The sequence below is a fragment of the Myotis brandtii genome, unplaced genomic scaffold, assembly GCF_000412655.1.
Source record: "Myotis brandtii unplaced genomic scaffold, ASM41265v1 scaffold208, whole genome shotgun sequence".
Lineage (NCBI taxonomy): Eukaryota > Metazoa > Chordata > Mammalia > Chiroptera > Vespertilionidae > Myotis > Myotis brandtii.
In genome coordinates, this window is record NW_005357764.1 from 1427288 (window position 1) to 1439292 (window position 12005).

Genomic DNA, 12005 nt, shown 5'->3' on the forward strand with positions numbered 1-12005 from the left:
GGCCGAGCCCAGAGCCTGGCCCCCGTTCCCCCCGGAGAAGGCCTCTTGCCTCCGAGCCTGGGCCCCGGCCCGAGCGCGCCCCATTAAGGGGCTGAAGTTCAGACGCAGGGGGTGGGAGGCGGTTCACTGGCAGCGGAGGGAGCCTGTGCGGGACTCTTGCCGGGACGTGGGCGCGAGGCAGCCTCTGGCGGGGCCTGGAGTTGGCGGCCACAGGGCAGCAGGGCAACTGGACTGACAGCCGTTGAGGGTGGGGGTGCCTCCCTCACACCCATCCCAGCAAAGAAACACTGCCTTGGGGAGCCCCAGGGGTCTGGGACGGCCACCTTTTCCCGGGATTCGAGGACTCAGATCGGTGATGTGGACACGGGCGGAAATGAATGAGGCCACGTAACTTTAACAGGACTTAAAAACAATTTAAGTTTTAGCACCTGCTTCCACCTCCACCCGCCTTTCCTCCTTTCCAGTCCTCGCCTATGTGGGGGAACTAGAGGCAGGGAAGCAACACGGTGCCCTTCAAGCTTTCCTTGCCCTTTCCAGAAACTGGAAGGGGTGGCGGAGGCCTGTGATGGGTGGACTCTCCCTTCAGGCTTCAGACATGGCTGTCCACTTTTTCTGCCTGTCTTCACAGCTCTTCCTGCAGACTCTTTTTTCCTGAGGATCCTATTAAGATTGTCCGGGGCCAAGGGCAGTACATGTATGATGAACAGGGAGCAGAATACATCGATTGCATCAACAATGTGGCTCACGGTCAGTACCATCACTCCGGCTGGCTGGGCAGGAGAGGAGGCCCAGGCTGTGAACCTGGTCCAGGTGTGATCCTGAGGTGCAGAGAGGGGTGGAGAACGGGGGTTGAGCTGAGCAGAAGGCGCCCAATCTTTGTGGTGTCGCTGTAGAAGTTTCCAAGTAGGAGCTGGGCTACACCAGGCAGTAGTCAGAGACCCTTGTCTGGGAGTCCAGTTCCACTTGGGACTGATGGCAAGCTGAGAGAGCAGCAGCCAGTCCAGCCACGACCAGCAGTGGTCTCCCCTGGCCAAGTGCTGGGGGTCATGGCAGGGCTTCAGCCCCAGTGACCATCTCAGGTCCTGGGAAGAAAACTGAAGTAGGAATTCAGTTATCCAGATCGGGCTGCCAGAGCCAGTGGGAGGAAAGCGAGTCTGACTGAGCAGGCACCTTGGAAGTCAATAAAGTAGAGGCTCTAACGCCTGGGTTTATACCCTGTCCTTCACTTATTAACTTGGTAATCTTAGGCAAGTTTCTTAACCTCGGTTCCTCATCTGCAAAATAGACATGATAATGCCAAGCATCCACCTGAGAGTGTTTTGGAGGATTAACTGAGTTAATTGTAATTTGCTTTGCCTGTGCCTGGCACCTGGCGAGCTCCCAACACATGTTTGCCGTTAGCATCATCTTTGGCCTTTGGCGGTTATTACCTCCAGCCCCCTCTGACTGATGAGGTCAAGCCCACGGACAGACACTCCCAACCCCCTCCATATAGCAAACCACCTCCCACCGAAGACGTGGGTTTCTAAGTAGGGTTTCCGCCAGAATCCTTCCTCAATCTCCCTTTCCAGACAGGCATGTGTCTCCTGCCTCTGCCTTCAGGCTCCCCTCTTTCCTCTCCACCTCTTCCTCCAATACTGTGTCTTCCCTGACTGGGTTTACAGATTGGGGCTGGGGGAGGGCTGGAAGGATAGGATGAGCAGAGTCAGCTGTGTGATGGAGGTGGCCCTCTTCCAGTTGGGCACTGCCACCCTCTCGTGGTCCAAGCAGCACATGAACAGAACCAGGTGCTCAACACCAACAGCCGATACCTGCACGACAACATCGTGGATTTCGCACAAAGGCTGTCGGAGACCCTGCCAGAGGAACTCTGTGTGTTTTATTTCCTGAATTCTGGGTAAGTGCACTGCAGCTGGCCCCCTAGCAAGATGAAGAGAGTTGCTCACCGGTGGGCAGCATAGTGTAGCCGACCGAGTGTGGACCAGAGGAGGTAGCCCCCACTGTGCAGGTGCCAGACTTCCCAGCTGTAGACCCTGTGCTTACTCAGTCAACCCAGTTTTCTGGTCTCTTAGTAAGAGGTGCCATTACCTCCCTTCTAGGATCCTAGTTAGGATTTACCAAGGTAATGTGTTCCTTTATTTCTTCCTTAGGAAAACACAGGCACAGTTGTCAATCCCTGCTTGCTCAATAAGAAGCAAAAACATCAAATAATTCTTTAAAGAAATACAAAATTACCAAGAGGGGTCATTGCCTGGAGGAAAAGTATCTCTATATATAAAAGGCTAATACACTAAGTGTCCCCTCAGAAGTTCGACCAGGAGACCGGGAGCTCGATTGCTCACTATAATGTGCACTGACCACCAGGGGGTGGTGCAGAACAAAGGAAGAAGACCCTGGCCAAAAGCCAGAAGGCCCGATCGGCCCTGATTGCCAGCCAGGCCTAGGGACCCTGTCCATGCATGAATTTCATGCACCAGGCCTCTAGTAGGATATAATGAGGTATAGAAGCAGACCTGGCCTGCTCTGAGAGGAAAAGGAAAGGCTTCCCTGAAGAAATGATATTAGACTAAAAGCTGACTAGGAGATGAGTTGATGAGGAGGAAGGGTGCTGCCAGCCCCATCATAAGTGTTCTTATCAAGGTTGATTACCACACAGAACAGCCTGTGCAAAGGCTCTGCAGCAGAAGAGTCATGGGACCCCAGCACACTGGAGGAACTATAAGGCAGCCAGTGAGGGAGAGGAGAAGGTGTGAGCAGGCACTGCGGAGGGAGACAGGGCCCATCATCCTGGACCTTATCAGCCAAATAAAGAATCTGTTTTTATCCTAAGAGCATTGGGAAGTCAGAGGATTTTGATCAGGCAGGTGATGTCATCAGGGCTGGTGGAGAGCGAGAATGGACACCATTAAGTGCCATTTCAGCAGCCAGGTGACAGGTGATGGCAGCTCACACTAGAAGTGGCAGTGGAGACAGAAGTGGCAGGCGATGACATGTACATAGAACCAGCATCCTGGGAGAGAACATTCCAACAAATCGTAGGTTGAGGCATTTAGATTATAGTATTATTATCATTATCATTGCCACTTACATAGTACGTTTATCAGTCCCCTCCAATAATTTCTAGGAAGTGGAATTGACATCTTGATTTTATAGATAAGGAAACAGTTTATTTTTTTAAATACTTTTCAGTTCTTCAGAATTGTAAGAAAAATACATGAGTGGATATACATTTTTATATAATAAATATTCCTTAAGATAAAATATAAATTACAATTCTATATATGATCAAATAAATGTAAAAATTCATGTTTACGCCGGAGGAAAAGTTTTGGATGTGTGTGTGTGTGGAAGCAGCCATTTAAATGAAACTAGCGACCTCCATGCTGCCAAATTCAGTCGTCTCTCTGCCGCCTTTGTCTTTCTCTCTCAGCAATACTGACAGTTACCACTCTCTCTAGAAATGCTTCTGGTCTAGCTTCCAGGACCCTGTGCACTCCTCACTCTCCCTAGCTTCTGGCTGCTTATCCTGTCTCCTCTGCCAGGTCCTCCTCTGTGCCTCAGGGCAGGTCCTCTCTGAACCTCTCCCTCATGATCTCTTTTGTTCCCATGGGATTACCTAGCATCCACGTGCTGGTTACTCCCAAACTTGTCTCTCAAGCCCAGATGCTTCCCATGTGTTCCAGCCTCATCGTTCTAACCACCCCCTTGACTTCTTGAACATCAGCTTCACGTGTCAAAAAGACAATAAGAACATGATTGTCTTCTGCCAACACCCAGAGTGGGACCATGGCCCCAGCTCTCCCTTACTTTCCTAGGCACTGACCCCAGACCTTCCCACGAGGACATGCCCTCACTACCACCCGCACCCTGTCTTGCCCAGTAAATGGCAGAACCATCTGCATCTCTGCTCAAGGCAGAAACCCTCCTCCCAGTCCTGCATCAGTCCTGCCTCACCTCCCTCCAGGATGGCTCCATCCACTTCCCTTTATCTTCGTGGCCACTACTACCCTCACTTGCGTGTCCTCCTCCTTAGTCTCCTCACTTCCACTTTTTTTTTTTCATTGAAATAGTGTGTTCTTTTATTTTAATTTATGACTACTGTGGATGGGCAAGGGGCCACATGCTACACCTGGCAAGCTCAGGGGATTTGCTTCCACTTTCATTTCCATCTACTCCATTGGACACACATAGCGAGGCTTCCTCCTCAAATGGAATCATGTCTCTTCTCTGATTAAAACTCTTCAGTGCTGCTTGCTGTGCCTGGAAACTTCCCCCTGAGGCTTTAGTGCAGATATTGCCTCCTCGTAGAGTCCTTCCTGACCCCCTGTCTTCGTCAGCTCAGGCCGCCCCAGACCGGGGGCCATTTGTTTTCTCACTGTTCTGGATGCCAGATCCAAGATCAAGGTGTCGGCAGGTTTGGTTTCTTTAAGGCCTCTCTCCTTGGTTTGCAGGTGGCCATCTGTCTTCATGTGGTCTTTCCTCTGTACATGAGCCCCTGGTATCTCTATGTCCAAATTTCCTCTTAGAAGGACTTCACTCAGGTTGGGCCCACCCTAATGGCCTTATTTTAACGTAATCGTCTATTTAAAGGCCCTATCTCCAAATACAGCCACATTCTGAGGACTTCAACATATGAATTTTGTGGAACACGTACTTCAGCCCATAGCACCCCCTTATCTAAATAGGGTCCCATCTGGTCCTCTTGAGGCACTTATCAAGTGAGCATTCTTTCTTTCTTTGGTGTTTTTGGGTTTTTGGGGTTTTGTGTGCGTGTGTGTGTGTGTGTGTATGTGTGTGTGGGGTTTGTTTGGGGTTTTTTTGCTTTCGTGACACATACTAGAATGTAAGTTCCAGGAGCGTCAGGGTCTGTCTGTTTCACTGTTTTTGCCCCTAGTCTTAGCACACAGAAGGAAGGCATTTGATGAATTTGTACCTAATGACTAATGAATGGTGTCCCAAGAATCTTCTTGCTGCTGGCAGGGCACCACCTTCCTCTGGGTTTCCCTGTAGGAAGCAGGCCCCCAGGAGGGAAAGCCCTTAGCTGTCTGAGCCGTGCCCACCTTTTCTGTTGTAGGTCGGAGGCCAATGACCTAGCCCTGAGGCTGGCCCGCCAGTACACAGGACACTGGGACGTGGTGGTATTAGACCAGTAAGTGCCGTTCCCAGAAGCTTGGGCCCACCTCTTGTTGGGGATCAATGAGGCTCTAACTTTGGGTGCCTTGGGCAGGAAGAATGAGGGACCATCGCTGCAGAGACTCCCCAACACACGCCAGGGGGCTCTTTTCCCTGGTCTCTTCTAGGAGGGCAGCTTCTGGGGAGCTGAGAAACCTTTGTGAGGGGTTAAGAGTTGGCCCCACATTTGAGGTATTAAAACTGTTCCGACAGCAGGGGCTCCCATGTAGTGAGTATGTGCTGCACAAGGCCCAAGCCCGGGGTCAGCGCCTTAGCACATCTAAGGTCATTACAACCCTGAGGAGAAGCCACTGTAGAGAGGAGAGAACTGACCCAGAGAGCCTAAGTGATTAGCCCCTGTTACACGGCCAGGAAGCGGCCTCACAGGAAGTCTTACTGACCCCACAGCCTGTGCTCATCCCCAGCCCTAGGCCTCGGGGGCTATGGCGGAAAGGTGTGTCTCCTGAGGAGGGTAGATGCTTGTCAAAGACAGGCCAGAGACTCGCGCCACCTGGGCCTGAGCCCACCCTCCCTTCTCCCCCCCAGTGCTTATCACGGTCACCTGAGCTCCCTGATCGACATCAGCCCCTACAAGTTCCGGAACCTGGATGGCCAGAAGGAGTGGGTCCATGTGGTACGCACGGCCCAAGGGGGCAACAGGTCGGTGACCACCCCGAGCCTATATGACACGGCGCTGTCACTCCCCACAGGCACCTCTCCCAGACACATACCGGGGCCTCTACCGGGAGGACCACCCCAATCCGGCTGAGGCCTATGCCAGTGAGGTGAAACGTGTGGTCAGCAGTGCACAGGAGCAGGGCAGGCAGGTAACTGCATTTACATGGGTCTAGCCCAGCCAACAGTGAATATCACTTCCTCTGTCGCCAGCTGGTGCTAGATACAGGGAACCCGGTGAGACTCCGGACCAGAGATGTGTCCTGGGCGTGCTGGGAGTCCTGGGGCCCAGGCTGGGCTGGTTTTGATTGTGAAGGAGGGTCCTTCGAGAAGGTGCGGCTTGATTTCAGTAACATGAGCTGAGACAAGCAGGCTACAAGGCCAGAAAGGTTGGCAGAGCCAGATCTGGGAAGCCAGGCCTGTGTGTTTCAGATGTTCTACATCTACTTATATAAAACCAGAAAAGAGGTTGCTCTGGTGGCAGCAGGTGTGGGGAGCCGGTTTTCTACCCCATTGACCTTTCCCTCATCCGGCTGGAGCTTCTAAAGAAGCTCTAAGGCAGAACATAGTTTGGAAGTCATTACTGTAGGCAGAAGGGGTCATTAAAGGGTTTTAAACAAGATGAGCTCAGTGTCTGAGTTGAGGCATAACCCTGGTGGCCAGTTGGAGGATGCACTAGAAGAGGCATCCAGTTTGAAGACACTGGCAGGAGGCCAAGGCAGAAACTGGCAGATCTGTGGGAGGCAGAAGTGTCCAGGTGGATGGCAAGGAGTGGGAGCAGAGATGATACAGAGCAAGTCAGGCTGTGCTGACTAATGGATGAAGGAGGGGGCTGGATCAGGGATGGGGGCAGATGGGAGAGTTGGGAGTCACCAGATGGGGGCAAGGGAGAAACAGGCTTGTGGGGGAGAAATCAGTGGATTTTTTCTGAGGTATGCTAAGTACAGGAGTCTGGAGGCATCCAGGTTCTAAGAATTGGTTTGAGGCCTGAAAGAATTCAGATGTGATGAGGAGCCCGAACTAGGGGTGCAACAGTGATGGTAACTCATCCTGCGTGGAGCCAGCCCTGAGCCAGCATCAGCAGGACTCTCAGTTTGCCTCTCAGCACCTCCAGGTCAGTGTTCCTGACATCTCGTCTTGTCCACAGATTGCCGCATTCTTCGCTGAGTCTCTGCCCAGTGTGGGCGGGCAGATCATTCCCCCTGCTGGCTACTTCCCGGAAGTGGCAGAGTAAGGAGGGGCAGCTCCAGGGAGGCCAGGGCTGTAATGCGGTTTCCCAACCTTTGTTCCAAATGACAACCTCCGTCTCACCTGTTTGCCAGAGTTTTCAAAGCCCCTGAAAAAATAGTGGCCCCTAGAAGGCCAGCCATCTGCCCAAGGCCCCAACCTTACTGTTGGCAGAGCCAGGATTCAGAGTCCCAAGACCTCCCAGCTCCTGTTCTGATCCCTCTCACCACAGCCGCCCCCATCAGCCGTCAGCCTTCTGTCCTCTGCCACAGGCACATCCGAAAGGCTGGAGGGGTCTTTGTTGCAGACGAGATTCAAGTGGGCTTTGGCCGAGTAGGCAAGCACTTCTGGGCTTTCCAGCTGCAGGGGGAAGACTTTGTCCCTGACATTGTCACCATGGGCAAGTCCATTGGCAATGGCCACCCTGTAGCCTGCGTGGCCACAACCCAAGCTGTGGCGAGAGCATTTGAAGCCACCGGTGTCGAGTACTTCAATACGGTGAGTGAAGGCTCCGGGGAGCACTGAGGGTTCTGATAGGCCCCAGACAATCTGAGCAAAGGCCACAGACCTGGCACTGTGCCACCACAAAGATGTCTAAGATGCTGTGGGGGTGGGTGGGGGCTGGGGAACAGTTAAAGAAGGTCAGAGGATAATAACACCAAACCTCTTTAAGGTTAGTATCAACCCAAGAGCTGTGGCAAGAGATCATGCCTTATAAAATACATAGAAAGAAAACAAGAGGCCCTCTCTCCCTTCCAGCAGAAGATGCCTACTGTGTGCAAGACCCTGTGCTAAAAGCTGATGAAAATACATGAGGAGCTGTGTGGGTGATGGCCTAGGATTAGCGTTCGTGTTGCAGTAGGAGTGTAGAGGAGGTGCAGTGCAGGGTTGAGCTTTCCCTAAGTGAAGTGGATCCTCGGGTTAGAGGAGAAGCCACGGCATGTTCAGTGGCTCCAAGAGCGCAGTTATGTGGTGGGTGAGGGGAGCATAGTGGTCAGCAGATGGCCTCATGGTAGAAGAGCGGAGAGTCTGGACTAATCCCCAGGGCTGTGAGGAACCATGGAAGGGTTTTAGTCTGTGAGAGACGAGATTGAAATATGCTTTAGAAGTTCTCAGTGTGGAGAAAAACTACAGGTAGGCAATTGGTCCAAGCAAGAGAGAAGGAGCCCAAATCTGGACACGGGCTACAGGGAAGAATAGGGAAGGACAGAGAGTTGAGGGAACGAAGGACACACTGTCACCTCCCAAAAAAGAGTCAGTTTGAATGGGGGCCTGAAACATGGCAAGATTGGGCAGGATGGTTGAGATTTGTCAGAGGTTATTAAGGACGAAGGCTGGTGCTCTCAGCAAACTCACCACATACCCAGCAGACACGTAGGTAGACGCCTCTGCCCTAAACAAGTTCACTGTTCAGAGGGGAGATGGGCTCATAAACCCCTGCTCACATGGTGCGGAAAGATTTAACGGAAGTGGTGTGTTCACAGTGCCAGGAGAGCACAGGGATGCGGGTAAGAGGACGAAGAAGAGGAATGGAAGGAGCAGGGGAGGATTCTTATGGATGTGGAAGGATGAGGAGGAATTGGCCCTGCGAGGAGGAAGGAGTGGGTTGTGTTAGGTGAAAGACAACCCAGTGGAGCCGGAGCCTGGTGCTTGTGTCTGTCTTACTTGAAGCGCACATAGATTATGGAGTCAGTCCATGGCTCACGAAAGATCATCTGCTCTCGCAGAGTCCTCTTTTAGTTCATCAGTTAATTGGTTACTTTCATTCTGAGACAAGCATCTGAGAAGCCATCATCCCAAATAAAAGTTAGGACCTTGACAATAACCTGCATCTATTTATCCATATGGTTGCTCCCAGACCCTGCCTCCCCCAGCCCAAGTAGCCATCACTCTGAACCCCTTATTCATTAGTTATTCTCATTTTTTTAACTTTATAAGTGTATCATGCTGCATGTATGTAGTCTTTAGGGATTTGTGTGTTTTTTCACCTAACATTATATTACTAAGAGTCATCCCCATCGCTTGTCACTGACGTTCATTTGTTTGACTGCTTTATAATTATCCCATTGTATAAACTACTTTGGTTTATTTGTACAATCCTGTTGATGTGCTTTGCAGTTGTACTCATGGTTTTTGCTATTGTGAACAGTGCTGATATGAACCATTTTTATAAACTCTGTTGTACATGTGCAAGAGGCTTTTTTAGGAATAACCTAAGAGTGGAATTGCTGGTCATGTTCACCTTCATTTTGAGACAATGACATCTGTTTCCCAAAGTAGGTCACAAGTTAACATCCCACCAGCAGGCATAAGAGATTCTGTAGGTCAACATCCTCTTCAACACCTCTTAATTTGTGCCAATCAAGTGGGGTATAAAGTTGTAGCCCCTCAAATCAGGGAATTTTTTTTTTATATGCCATTCCCTGATTTCAACTTATGTGAAGCATCTCTTCATATGTTTATTGGCCATGTGCTGCTTCTGTGAAATGCCTGTTTTTTTTTCTTTTTTCCATGTTTTGATTGAATTACTAGTGCTTTTATTTATTTGTGGGGGTTTTATGTGTGCATTTGTGTATACATGTATAATTACACAGACACATACTTAGTTACATAGGGCTTTAGTTACATAGGATTCTTGAAACTTTTTATTTCTTCTTGGGTTAGTTCTGGTGAGTTGTATTTTCTTAGGAATTTTTCATCTGAGTATTCAAAATTGTCGATCTATATTTCTTGTTAATACTTTCTTAATATTTTTTAATCTTTATCATTATGTTCCCTTTACTTTTACAATAATAGTTCTTTGAGTCCTTTTCTTTCCTTCTGCTTTCTTTGGGGTTTGTTCTGTTGTGTTTTTTTGTTGTTGTTGTTTTTATTTCTTAAAATGGATATTTAACTGTTTTCTTTTTTTCCTTTTTTCCAATATATTTTTATTTTTTATTTTTTTAATTATATTTGTATTGATTTCAGAGGGGAGAGGAGAGGGAAAGATACAAACATCAATGATGAGAGAGAATCATTGATCGGCTGCCTCCTGCACACCCCACACTGGGGATCAAACCGTGACTTCCTGGTCGATGCTCAACCACTGAGCCACACCGGCCAGGCTGTTTTCTCTATTAATATAAATATTTAAGCCTGTATATTTCCCTTAAAGCACAGCTTTTACATTGTATCCTACTAATTTTAATATATAGTGCTCAGTTGGTTGAGTGTCCCATGCACCAAGAGATTGCTAGTTTGATTCCCCATCAGGGCACATGCCCAGGTTTTGGGCTCAGTCCCCAATAGGAGGTGTGCAGGAGACAGCCAATCAATGATTCTTTCTCATCATTGATGTTTCTATCTCCCTCTCCTGTCCTCTCTGAAATCAATAAAAAATAATTTATTTTAAAGAGACATTTACAGAGTTCTGCAAGAATTTAGAGAACACACATTTTTCTTGAGGACATGTAGAACAATCACATACCAACTCACCTCAACACAGTTTACAGAATAAGTATCAAAAGATTAAGCATCACACAAAACATGACCCTTAACTTTAGTGTCCTTAGTTAGAAGTTAATACGTTTTGAAAAACCTAGAATTGAATAATGGTGCTGTGGTTCTCAAACTTTTGGTCTAAGAATCTCTTTACAATCTAAAAATTATTGAGGAACCCAAAGTGCTTTTGTTAGATGTGTTATATTCTTAAGAGATATTTATCTGTAGTTTTCTTGAAATACCTTTGTCTGGTTTTGGTATCAGAGTAACACTGGCCTCAAAGAATGAGCTGGGAAGTGTTCAGATCTCTTCTAATCTCTCTGAAAGACTTTTCTGAAGGATTGGTAGTAATTCTTTAAACATTTAGGTAAAATTGACCAGTGAAGCCATCTGGTTCTTGGTTCTTCTTTATAGGAATTTAATATTACTATTCATTGTTCTTACTTACTATAGGTCCATTCAGGTGTTCTATTCCTTCTCACGTCAGTGTCAGCATTTCTTTATCTTTCTAGGAATTTGTCCATTTCACCTAAGTTATCCAGCTTGTTGGCATAATCTTGTACATATTATTCCCTTAGAACTTCTCAAAGATTACTAGTGATGTGTCCTCTTTGATTCCTGAGTTTTGTAACGTTAGCATTCTTTTTATCTTGGTCAACTTAGCTGAAATTTGTCAATTTTGTTTATCTCAAAAACCAACTTTTGGCTGTTGATTTTTTTCTATTGTTTTTCTATATTTCTATTTATTTCCACTCCAATCATTATTATTTTCTTCCTTCTGCTTGTTTTGGGTTTAGTTTGCTCTTCTTTTTGTAGTTTCTTAAGGTGAAAAGTTAGATTATTCAAGGTCTTTTTTCTTTTTCAACATAGTTGTTTATAGACAGAACTTTTCCTGTAAAGGACTACTTTCATTGCATCCATAAGTGTTGGTATGTTGTTTTCCTTTTCATTCATCTCTAAGTATTTTCTTTTTTCTTTTTGTTAATCCTCACATGAGGATAATTTTTCCATTGCTTTTCAATGGAAAAGAGGGAAGGAGGAAGGAAGGGAGGGAGAGAGAAAGAGAGAGAGAAACATTGATGTGAGAGACATATCGAATGGTTGCCTCCCACATAGGCCCTGACCAGGGCCGATGAGGGAACCTGCAACCCAGGTACATGCCCTTGGCTGGGAATTGAACCCACGACCTTTCTGTGCATGGGCCGATGCTCTAACCACCGAGGACCAGCCAGGGCCATCTCTGGTTATTTTCTAATCTCCCTGACTTCTTTGAATCATTGGTTGTTTAAGAGTGTGTTATGTAATTTCCACATATTTTTTAGTTTTTCAGTGTTCTATTATTTGTTTCTAGTCTCATTTCACTATGGTGAAAAAGATTTTAAGCTTTTTTTTTAATCTTTATTGTTCAAAGTATGACATATGTTCCATTTCCCTCCTCTCCCCCCCCCCCC

At 47.8% G+C, this 12005-nt stretch overlaps 1 protein-coding gene across 6 annotated transcripts in view; it reads left to right on the forward strand.

Moving 5' to 3' along the window:
• The first annotated feature begins 20 nt into the window (after positions 1 to 20).
• The window catches only part of PHYKPL (5-phosphohydroxy-L-lysine phospho-lyase), a 20894-nt gene continuing 8909 nt past the window's right edge, over positions 21 to 12005 (forward strand). For 2 of the 6 annotated variants that reach the window (XM_014539048.1, XM_014539047.1), the window contains exons 1-8: positions 21 to 222; positions 629 to 747; positions 1738 to 1897; positions 5075 to 5149; positions 5719 to 5806; positions 5883 to 5999; positions 6995 to 7077; positions 7347 to 7572. In XM_014539048.1, the coding sequence (XP_014394534.1) occupies positions 693 to 747; positions 1738 to 1897; positions 5075 to 5149; positions 5719 to 5806; positions 5883 to 5999; positions 6995 to 7077; positions 7347 to 7572 (804 nt within the window). In that variant the 5' untranslated portion in view covers positions 21 to 222; positions 629 to 692. Of the gene's footprint in view, positions 223 to 257; positions 748 to 1737; positions 1898 to 5074; positions 5150 to 5718; positions 5807 to 5882; positions 6000 to 6994; positions 7078 to 7346; positions 7573 to 12005 lie in introns of those variants that run through there. The other 4 variants (XM_014539046.1, XM_005865471.2, XM_005865468.2 and 1 more) reach the window with 3 other exon arrangements.